The following is a 12,217-nucleotide window of genomic DNA, read 5'->3' as shown; positions in this document are numbered from 1 at the left end:
GATGAGGGAAATTTTAGTGCAGCATACGCAGTATGTACTGTAGTAGCTGTACTGGAAGCATCTTGTCTAAAAGGTGTAAAATCGGCCCAGGTTGCTGAACTATTTGCATTAACAAGAGCATGCAAGTTGGGAAAAAATCTGAGAGTGACAGTGATCACTGATAGTCAGTATGGCTTTGGTGTGGTGCATGACTTTGGGAAAATTTGGTCCCAAAGAGGAATTTTGACATCGAGTGTAACTCCTATAAGGAATGCTGAAGTGGTTGGAAAGTTGCTTGAGATGATACAGCTGCCTAGGCAATTGGTAGTAGTAAAATGTGCTGCACACTCGAAGTCTGCTGATTATATATCAGCGGGGAACGAGTTTGCTAATGACATGGCACAATATTGTGCACAAAATCAGAACTCTGCAAATCGCGGTAGGGAAAAAGAAATGAATTCATGTCCCTTGCTGACACGAGTAAAGTCATCCAGAGCTGAACAAGTGAACGAGGTGTCTAGCCAAGAGAAATCAAAAGACGTTGAACAGACACCATCAGAGGAAAGAAAACGGACTAGATAGCCTAACCAGAAGTATAAGTCACCAGAATGGTCATATGTGGCACTTCCTGAAGTACAAGAGGAAGCAGGTAGCCAAGGGGATCTAGGAGTGACTATACCAAAAGTGGCTGAGGAAGACAAAGAATCGGAAATCCTGAGAGTTATCTTGTCCGACATTGGAGAAGAGACAGATGTTCAGGAAATTCTGAATCAAGATTGTGAGAGCAAAGTGAAAGATAATCAAATGCCAAATTGAGGAGCCAAAAGTTCTCCAGGAGAGAATTTTGAAAAATACCAAGAAAGAGACATATCCGAAAATAACCAAGTAGGCGCCTAGAGCCTTGGGTTTAGACAAAACTAGTTGTGTGTGGACGAGGTTAAGTCAAAAGACACTGATCATTTTCTGAAATGGCAAACACAGAAAATAGAAAATCTACATGTGTGTTCCTTCAAAGATGATGCAAGGTGTGTTGCTGTTGTACAGGATTATTAATGCTTCTGTGGAGTGCGTTAGCTTTGATAGTATCATTTAAATTAACGTTTGAGACTATAGAAGGTCATACTGAAAATAGAACTGGTGTAGAGAAGATTCATGATATTAATCCAACTAGAGGAATAGATAAAACTTATTTACATAAAGATAGGTCCATAACTGATTTTTCTAACAATGTTTTTTCAAAATTATTGTATGAATATGTAAAAACGATGGATGTGAGAGATTGCTACGTCTGCATGCAATTGCCTGCATCAGTGTCTGAGGGAGTGACCTACCACCACCTTCTAGTAACATACGGAATAACATGTAGTGTATTAGCAAGTTTGTTTTCTATGACAGGGAAACTAGAATATTATTTTTCTGATGTAGATAATATTTTTTCACAAGTACCTGTAGTTCCTGAACGAAATAGAGTAAAACCTGGTAAAGTGTTAGGTGAATTTTTTCTAGAAACTAGAGAATTAACTTTAGAATCAGTATTTAGAAATAATCTCACTTGTAGTTTGAAGACGGAAGAAAATACTTTTCTAGATATGGTAGAAGAAAGGAGAATACAAATGAAAAAGAAGATACCTGAGAGAAAAGAAGAAAAGACAGTCTGGGATGTTGAAAGAGAAAACCATTTGAATGGAGAAACTAGTCCAGCTATGGCTTTAGATTGGCCTCAGAAAGGGAAATTGTGTATTAGAAGAAATCAAACTGTGTATGATAATTACTTTATAGGTGCAAGTGATTGCCATGACACTTATAGAATCATGGGTGGATGGGGATTTAAAGTAGGAAATGATCCGGTATTCCCTGGATTATATTTTATCTGTGGGAACAAAGCTTATTATCGATTACCTGACCATTGGTATGGCACATGTTACCTAGGCCTGGTTTCCCCAAAGATATTTCATATGGGAAGGAGAAAAAATAGTGCACATGAAATATGTAGACAATTAACACATAGAAGGAGAGAATGTTGGGCAGAAATTGTAGGGGATATTTTTGGAGCACTGATACCAGCTGTTGGAATATCTCTGAATGCACACAAAATTAGAAAATTGTCTACAGTAGTAGATCGCTTGTCAACAAGCACTGCTGGAGGACTTTTATTGGTAAACACAGAAATGGTTGCCATGCGAGCCATGGTGATGCAAAATCGACTTGCCCTTGATATTATTTTGGCCAAAGAGGGTGGAGTCTGTGGAATGCTGAAGGTTCAACATTGTTGTACTTATATTCCTGACGAAAGTCAAGATTTGAAGACATACATAAAGAATATAACTGATTTGCACGAGGAGATTGTTCCACTGGAGGTTGAAGGTGTTTGGGAAAAGATTGGAAAAGGGTTTTCTACTATTAAGGACTTTTTACTAAAATTAGGTAGTACATTTATTGGTAAGATTTTAATTCCAGTAACTTGTGTGGTATTTTTAGTATTAATTCTGAGACTAGGATGCTTATGTAGTAAGAAAAGAAAATTACGAAAACACATAAAAAGAGAAGCTACTAAGAAAAGAGAGAAAGAAAAGAAGGAAAGAGAAATGGAAGATATAGAATTAGAAGAATGGAAAGAGAATGTGTATAAAAAGACAAGAGAGGAAGAAACAGGGGAAACAATTATATGACCTAACAAACTTAAGAGAACTGAATTCATTTCTATTACAAATGTTATCAAAAATATAAGGGATTTGTGGTGATACTAAAAATCACCAAAGGGGGGATTGATGGAGCAGGTAAAGCAAAATTTTGCATATCTCCTCTATTTTGCATGAAAATACTAATCATTTAATCAACTTATATTATAATTTTAATTAACTGTTTGCTGTGTTATACTAACGAAGCTTTTGCAATTTTGGTAAACACAAATTACACGCGGGACTCTTTGCTATTGCATGGCGGAATAACTCTAATAACAAACTGTGGTACGCCTATTAATAGTAGTACGTGTGGTGATAGAATATTGCATGATTTATGTTGCTTTTGTGAAGTTTGCATTCCCGTTTGGACCGAATGGTGAGTTATCACTTTAAATGTCGTTATAAGCTAGGTAAATACTAATAAAAAAAGGACTAGTGCTGGTTTAACATTAGAATCTTCAATTCGGTGTATTAATTATTCTTTTGTGTTTGTTTTGCTTAAGTTGGCATTTGGGCCTACCAAACCATGACATCCAAAATGGAGTTCAGATTTGGCCACCGTCTCGTGAGCGTGATGTCTACTGCACAGACTCGGATGGCTCCGTAGACCTCCAGGCAACCTCAAGTCAGAGCACAGTGTTCCTGGTCAAGGATAGGAACACGGAGGACTGCCAAACTTCAATTAGTAAAAAACAATACAAGAACAATGAATATCCACAACCAGGAGAAATAACAATGTTTCATGGACGTGTCCTGGACCGAGGAAGTGACTTAACACTTCTTTGGGAACGAAAAGGATGGGAAAGTAGGACGATGTTAAAATTTTCTTCAAATGGACCAATCGGATTATAGCATTGTCAAAAATGTTTCATGTTATCCCAAATTTTATTATAAAAAATCTAGAATAGGAAGGAGTTAGATCTCACATTTTCCGCACACCCCTACCGACCCCACAGGCGATGACAGATGAGCTAGATGCTTGCACGATTCCTGGTCCTTTGGAGATCTTTGGGACTGTGACGTGCTGAGCAAGGAACTTTTTCCGGACTTTGAGTCTTGGCCTGCTTTATTGGGACAATTGAGCAGAAAATTCGGTTTATGCAGAGCCAATTGAATTAGAAAAAAGACCCCGATAGCAAGAATAGGTAAATATAAAATGTCATGCGATTGTGTTGTTTAACTAAATTTCAACTTTGATTGACCGAAATGCTAATTATATAATTGCAAACAAGATTTAGAGAAACAAAATTTGATTAACAGAAATTATGAGTTTGTGATTATTTTCCCATTAGGAGATTAGAGGATTCTGAAACTTAAATGTGTTTTAGCTGGTTCTAAATCACCATCAACCAGTCCAACTAATTGGTCCGTCGACCAAGTGGTGGAGTGCCTTGATGTTAAGATTAGGATCCTAAAGGTGGTGATGCATATATGTATATTCTGTAATATAACTTTTCTTCCCTATAGGTAATAAGGTACCCCCCACATGTCCAGCGCATCATTCCTCCTGTGTGCAGACCTGTGAGAGAAATGTATGAGTGTTTGGTGTTATGGGCCCCACCAATGAATGCGTGTGTGAATGAGTTAGCGTGACGTCGGGTCTGTGACGCAGGGAGGACCTGTAAATGTTGTACCCCCCCAGTCTGGCACTGGATCAATGGCATCAGTTGGTTGTATATGTTTGGTATTAGGCGCTTGTAAGACAGATGTAGAACGTTTACTTTAAAGGAGATTTGCGTCTGTTAACTCCTTCCCCACTCATGACGGAACCACTCCGTCATGAGCCACGGTCGCCGTGTGCTCATGACGGAGTGGTTCCGTCATGCTGCGGCCGTGCCGCCCACGCGGCGCTAATTCCCCGCCTGTGCGGGCGATTAGCACAGTGGGTGGAGTCATGACGGAACCACTCCGTCATGAGCACAGCTCAACCGCGGCTCGTGACGGAGTGGTTTCGTCATGAGCACCGCGCCACCGCGCTGCCCCCAAGCCCCCCCCAGCGCTGCGGCGGAATTCCCGCCGCAGCAAAAGGGTTAATATGAAAGTAAAATAAATTTCATGTAGATCCTCATTGGAATTCATGAGTGTGATGAAGGAGTTTGCCCTTTAGCTGCTTACCACGCATGTAACTGTGTAATTGCATATGGAAAATGATATGTCACTGTGGTCCAAGCATCCCATGTCTGGACTTAATATAGGCCGTTGAATTTATGTATTTTAGTTCATGTACAGCGCAATGTTGACCCTATTCAAGGGTGCCAGTGCATTTGATATAGCTGCAAAAACAGACTAATACTCAGCAGAAGAAATCTTCAGTCAGGTGAAGAGTGGCAGTTTAAATTACAACTACACGGTGCCTCTTGCTTTTTATTTTTATGTATTTTGGGTAGATTTGTTTTCTGTCCGCATATATTTATGAGATCACTGCGTTGAATGGAACGTGCTGAGACTAGTAAGTAGAAGCAGCAGGAACTGTATCCTACCACTTTTACTGTTAAATAGATGAACTGCATTTTGTAATAATTTTTATATTTTCGGTACCTTCCTTGTTGGATTTTCAGCACACCTCTTATGTATTACACAATGCAGGCTGTGCATTGCTCACATGCTGGATGACAGCTAAAGCTGTGCCTTGCCGATGGGTCTACAGAGCGCGGCTGTGGTATGGAGGGCTGTGTTGAGACACCCCAGGGTCCCTACACAACCTTCAGACAGCGCAGATCACAGGGTGCGCACCGTGTGCTAGTGTGCACATTAGGCCACAGTACTCCTTCGAAGTCTGTTGCCACTGTGATTGCCCCTTGTTTTCTTTCCACGAATGAGAGAGATCAGTGAGGGCAGAAAGGGATTGCGCCATCCCACGATGACAAGACTCAGCCTTACATTCTGGAATTAACAGCTACACGGTAATATAGCGTGGCAGATAAAAAACCAACAAAAAAGGCTCAAATCGGTTCTGTTTTCTACAGCAGTCTTTCTTTGTGGCACATGTGTCCCTCTAAATAAAATGTGTTGATGTCTTTTTACAACACCCCGTACACAAGTGCAGGACAAAGGAAATATAAATGTCTCGTATTTGATATGAATGCACACAATAATGCACTCTATAAACTCCAGAAACGATATGCGACCGACAAAGTAAACCCTCAGGGGTTCACATTGTCATACAGATAAATACGTTCAGGGAAAAGGGGAGGAAACATACAAATTAATGAAGAGGAGTTGAGACACAGGTGCATAAAACTGAGAGCAGGAATGCTTAGTGAACCGGATGAAGGACTGACAAAAAACAGGGTCATGATTGGAGGGAGTAAAAGAGCGTTCCAAGGGATGTTCTGATACAGTTTCAATTAATCACACTCAACTGGTGTCCCTCCACTGCAAGCGCTATCATTGAGGTACTACTTCTACTTTCTTTGTGATGTATGTGTTGCAATGGCATGATTTTTTTTCTTTGTATTTGCTTGTGGATTATAATGATGTATGTGTGTTTTATTTGCTTTGTGCCGGCTTGATAAAAGGAACATTTGCAGCCTTGTAGATTCACTCCACTCCATTATAAATCACATGGGTAAAAGACATTGTCATTTAAAACGGCAATGCCTCTAACTCTCACACATGCAAGACCGATTTGCATTGCAAATGCTTGTTTGTTTTGTTTCTCGTTATACTTGTTTGTCTCTTCCATCACACAGTACCTTTCTGAGAGCGAAGTTATAAGCACAGCCACCGAAAAGAGAGCCATGCCCTACCTGTGGGATCGTAGGGACCCGATAACGAAGCTTTCTTTGCGAATACTTTTATCTGGGTATATTGGCATCTCAGTTTACAAAGTTAAGCCTCTAATTTTTCTTTCTCCCCTGTCTTGACAAAGGAATTCATATAGAAGGTATTTAGTGAATGATATCGTAAAATGTAGTTGCAGCAAACTAAAACACATTGGAAATATATTTACATGCACCAAGATGTCATAACCAATTGAAGACAATAGGTGTACAAATAACTTCTCATAATAGATAATATCTGCAAGTAATTACCAAACATCCTCTGCATCTTCGTCACACTCTGCTCCAAACTGGCAAATGTCACAGGTAGATGTTTCATTCTCGCTGGCTTCCCCAGATCCTTCGCTGCCTGCATGAAACCACAAAACACCAATGTGAGCTTGGAAGTTCGGAGAGTTCCACCCGTGGGCATTGGAGCAATTATATCACAATATAACACTGGGGAAGTTGCAGATTTGATCCTGTTATCATCACATGTTCATATGCTCTCCAATACCAAAATGTACAATAAAACAAGGCACAATGTTATATGTTAAGTCTAGTCTTGTCCAGGCTTTGATGCTGGTACTCCTCTTTCTAACCTTAGATTTGAATTTCAAAACTTATTTCTAAATGAACCCCATTTGGCACAATTGGATGCACCACACACAACCCTTCTCCTTTAGAATCTGACAACTTCAGTTGAAGGGATTCTGACTTTATGTTGTAAAATGTACACCCATCCCAGTGGAAACCGCTATTCGGTTAGGTGCATTCATTGTTACATTATGTAGAAATTCGAATGTGTTAGCAGAGCGTCAGATTGCCTCCAGAGGATGAAAGTCAAAAGACAGCTGTGATATGTGAAAGGCGAAGATTACTGTTGATAGTGGATACTATGATGTGGGCAGAGAGTGATGCAAAATAGGTAAATACATTGGCCCCTGTTACATGCTGTCTTCTACCACACGCATCTCCTCTTCTGACGGAGATGTGGGTCAGTGGGGCGGTGGGCTCCGTGAAGTAGTAAAATGTGCAGTGGGAAAGTAATAGGGATTTAGAAACATACCCCCAAACTCTGGTCTTTCAAGTACGTTATGAATTTAAATTCATTCTCTGGACACAAACCGCAGTTTGTGGCTGGTTAAATTAAAGATGCAAAGAAAGGAGTAGCAAAGATGCTCATGAGGGTTGGGTGTGTCAGCAGAGGGCAACAAGCAGCTCTCAAGATATCCTCTGAACTTCAAATGCCTCCACTCCATTTAAAGGTGCATAGGAAATGAGTTGCATCAGGATGAGTCTTGGTGCAGTGGCATCTACTTCAGAATTGTTTGAGTGTAAGGTTGCTGATAGAGGGCACTGATAGGAAAGATGAGAATTTGTGTCTGGTAAGCCGGTGGCATTAAAAGGTATCCACAAGAAGCGGGTATGGGGCAGAGATTCCTATGTGACCTGACAGAGCATCATCAGCGGACCATAAGCCTTCAGTGGAGATGTGATGCTCAACGTACTGTCAGCCAAAGGTGAATAGGGAGGCATGGTCCTCAACATACTCACATCCTTTACCATAGGAGCTAGAAGGTCAGCATTGAATAAATTACTCTAAATGATCTGAGACATGACTTCTGCAAATCGTATTACATCAAGAGTGTTAGGAAATCTATCCATAGCTATAGTTTGAAGAAAGCTGACCCATCTAGTCATGCTGTTGATTTGCACTCAAAGGGACAGGTCCAACCCAATGGTGACACCCAGATTGCTTACCAGGTTCATGGTGGTGATGGAGCTCTACAACCTTGGCCATTTTTAAAAGGCAGGGATGCATGGACTGAGAGGAGAATGTCAATAGTGGGAGCATCAAGGCGACTGACTAATGGCCTCAGGTCATTCGTCTTAAACTTTGCAATTAGCCAGATGTGTAGTAGTGATGTGTAGTTAAATGATAAAGCTGCTTTAGAAAAAAAAACTTTTGAACATGAAAATGGATACAAGTGGCTAGAGGGATGTGACCTAGTGGCAAGAACTGCTGACTTTTCTCTTTGGGATGCAGGGTTGAGTCCTGGCCTCGGACCCTGCCTCAACATCATGGGATTGTGGGCAAATCATTTCATTTCCCTGTGCCTAAAAGCATATAATGTGTGAATTGTGTTTGTGCAATCCTCACTCGATGTACGTGATCTTGTAGATCGCCTTCCATTCCACCAAATAATTTACAGCGCTCTGTTACTTTCAAGCTAGGTTTGCATTATGTGAATCCAGTAGATACATGTTGGCAGTTGATAATCATGCCTCATTGGATGTTCCACCATCAGATAGATTTTCTGATGATGTTTGTTTTCTTGTAAACTGAATAGTTCAACATATTTTTTCTAAATGTTAAAAGTAGGGCATTGATTTTGAAATGAGCAATGTACGTAATCTCTGACATGTTAGCTGCTATCTATCTATCTATCTATCTATCTATCTATCTATCTATCTATCTATCTATCTATCTATCTATCTATCTATCTATCTATCTATCTATCTATCTATCTATCACCTAAATGATATACAATTTTCTCTCGAGAAGTAAAGGTAACATTTCTATGATTCATTTTTTAAATGTGCGAATTGTGTCCGAATATAGCTCTATGTTGCATGTACATGGCTGGAGGCCCTTCTTTCAGGCCATCAACACAATTGCTTGTGTTGCTTTTACATTTACCAGCATTGCTGCTTTAACATTCATTTTGAAACTGTGTTGAGTCCTCCTGACTATCTACTTTATCGCTTGATCCCCCACTGTGGAGATGAGAGGCTCGCTGAAGACAGGCAGCTTTGAAAGAGCTCTTTTCTCCACAGCTCCTGCTGCTCTTCAGCTGTGGGCGCTCACCAGATGGGGCTATCTTGCAAGGTGCTCCATCAATTTTCATCCTTCCCGGAGTAGCTTTTACTTGCCTCAGTACTGTGCATTTAGTTCTAATAAGACTCTGATGCCATCAGAGATCAAACATCATTTTGTGAGTCAACATCAAGGGCTATATCATGATACAGTACCCCGGCCGTGCATAGGCGCACGAGCAGGCCATGCTGTTGTACATAGCAAAACTGAACTGCCTATAATGCATTCTCACAACCAATAATCATGCAGGTTATTGCATATGCTGCAGATACAATAGCCTGATAACATCGAGCAGTACTTGCAGTTCCGTGTTTCCAAGTTGCGGTGTATGCAGCTCATTCATAATTTTGTGCACATACTAAGTTAATGTACACGCTGTGGACAGGAAGATTTTATTGAAACAGTGGTGCATGTGCTTTTATGCACCTCTGCACAGTTGCAGAATGGAACTGTGCTAGGACTCCCGATTCAATGTTAAGAAATATTGGAATTCCCACTACACAGGATCACTGCCGTAAACAATGATTCTAGAATTGCCAATGGTTTACTGCACATTGGCGTAGCCCTATTACAAAATGTGCTGATGGATCAAATAATATTCCCCAGTTTTGTTTCAGCTCAACAAATCCCAGCAGCACACACACACAAAATACAAATAAACAAACGCCTTGGACTGGGTGGACCTTCCTCTTCAGTAGCACCGCCCCTTAAAAGGCTAGCGCTGTGGACAGGTCCCCTGCATCATAGTGGTGGCAGTGGCCTACATTGGCATCTGAAAAAATTAACAAAATACTCAATAAGAAGCATTTATCTGTTCTTTAGAGCAGTGACATTGAGCCTGGAGAAGCAGTGGTAGACATCTTTAAAGGCACAGCAAACTATTCGACGTCGGCTGGCAGTCACAAAATTGGAGCCCTTATGTAAACTATTTGAACATTAGAGCATTAATTGATCCTGGGCATCCAATCCACTGACCTCTGCAAATATTCAATAAAAGCTTAACGACACAAATAAACAGCATTAGCAAATACAGTAGAAAATGCGGCTTTGAGGAACTTGTTTAGCACCCAACTTGCAATACATACTTCAGTTAGTATTTTTGTAAGGGTCATGAGTCTGGATGTATTTTCAAGATGCTTTCCATGTTTCATATTCTTATGTTTTTTCATGTCTTCATGTTTAGCATATACATATTGCGCACATTATGAACATAGTGAGAGGGTATTCCTCCGCTACATTGATGTGTCACTTAATCGGGGAACTACATTGATCTGACCACTGCATCGACTTCCACTATATCACAGGCCACTACACAGACTAATGTAGGTAATACAAATAAATTAAAGGAAATACATTAAGAATAAGTGCTAATTAAAATGGTTCATTAAATAAACTAAGAATAGCACATTACAAAATAAAATTAGCTAAAAATATAGAATGAGTCATGGGGTTTCTCCCCGAGATACAAAGGGATAATTAAAAAAGAAATAATATATCACACAAAAAAGGGTGACTGTAGTAACATAGGTACTGGAGTCAGTCCGCCATTGTAGGGGTGACAGTGACCGTCCACCATGCATGCGGCGGTCCCGCACACCAAATCAGGATGTGTCTGCCACCATGGCAGTCGCATTTTGCCATTTAACATTGTGGCAGGTGCTGCTAACTGCAGCGATGCCCAATATGCAAGATGTGCCTTTCACTGCACTACGTGGCAGGCACCACACAGTGACTGCCACTTAGTGCTGTGTAAATGTAGGGGGGCACCATGGGTACCGCCCAGTTCACCCACTCCTCCCCCCAACACAACAGGCCCCCGTAACAAATCCACACCAGCCTTTCCATGGCGGTATCGCCACCATGGAAAGGCCGGCTGTAGCAAGCATCCTAATTTGGTGTACGGTGCCTGCTAGGCACCACCACCATTTTGGGCTGTCTGAACCGTCTGCCAGGCAATCTGTATGATTACTTGCGGCGGTCCCATGGCAGTCGATCTTTGCGTCCGCCACGGTCCCAGCGCGATTCCCACCGCCATCATAATGTGGCGGGGGGAAATTGCAGTCCGATTGCAGAAGGACCGCATGGCTGGCGGTGACTGGCCTTCCGCAATCGTAATCAGCCCCATAATTCGAATTGCCTGAAAAAAATGGTATTTGGGATGCTGTTAGGAGGTTTCCTCCTGGGACATCACATTACCGGTTTCTATATTTATTCAGGAAATTAACTTTCATTTTAAGTACTATGAAATGATTAAGGATTAATGTTGAATTGAGACCACCTATTAAATATATTAAAACAAAAACTAAATTATTTATGGTTTAGAATTAGTATTAGGGAATGAGTTGTGATTATATCTAACCCTGGGCGTAGTTCGCGAAGTAGCACTACGCGAAGCTACGCAAAGTGCACTTCGCACTACGCGAGCTACGCGTAGCACTTCGCGAACTGCGTAGTACCCTGTTCGCACTGTGCAAGATGCCGTTTTCAATGATTGTACAGTGCGAGCTGTAGTTTTCTGCCGCTCGAGTAGATTTTTACTCGAGTGGCAGCTTTCTCAACGCGGACTGGTAGTTTCACATCGCGAGCGGTTGCGAGCATACGCGACCACTCACAATGAGAAACCTGACCTCCTCGCATTGAGAATCTCGCCAGGATGTTTATTTTCCACGCTCGCGATCAGCAACTTGATGTTGCTGATCGCGAACAAGGAAAAAGTCTCGCCGGGATGTCATTTTGCTTGCTCGCGGTTGCCAACTTGATGTTGAGGACCGCGAGCAAGTAGAAAATGACCGCTGCACTACGCAACGCTATGCTACGCATGTTTGCACTGTGCTACGTGCAATTCGCGTAGTGCGAAGTAGCGCAAACTACGCGAGCGTAGCGTAGTGCTTTGCCCAGGCTTAATTATATCATAA

General features: G+C 41.3%; 1 protein-coding gene across 1 annotated transcript in view; it reads right to left on the bottom strand.

Moving 5' to 3' along the window:
* Positions 1–12,217, bottom strand: part of TMEFF2 (transmembrane protein with EGF like and two follistatin like domains 2) — an 826,595-nt gene that overhangs the window by 434,559 nt on the left and 379,819 nt on the right. The window contains exon 5 of the mRNA XM_085648776.1: positions 6,695–6,791. Within this exon, the coding sequence (XP_085504902.1) occupies positions 6,695–6,791 (97 nt within the window). The remainder of the gene's footprint in view (positions 1–6,694; positions 6,792–12,217) is intronic.

Source organism: Triturus cristatus, chromosome 3_2 (assembly GCF_964204655.1).
Source record: "Triturus cristatus chromosome 3_2, aTriCri1.1, whole genome shotgun sequence".
NCBI classification, from domain to species: domain Eukaryota; kingdom Metazoa; phylum Chordata; class Amphibia; order Caudata; family Salamandridae; genus Triturus; species Triturus cristatus.
Note: the sequence above shows the minus strand (reverse complement) of the source record. Positions and strands in the feature narration are given on the sequence as shown.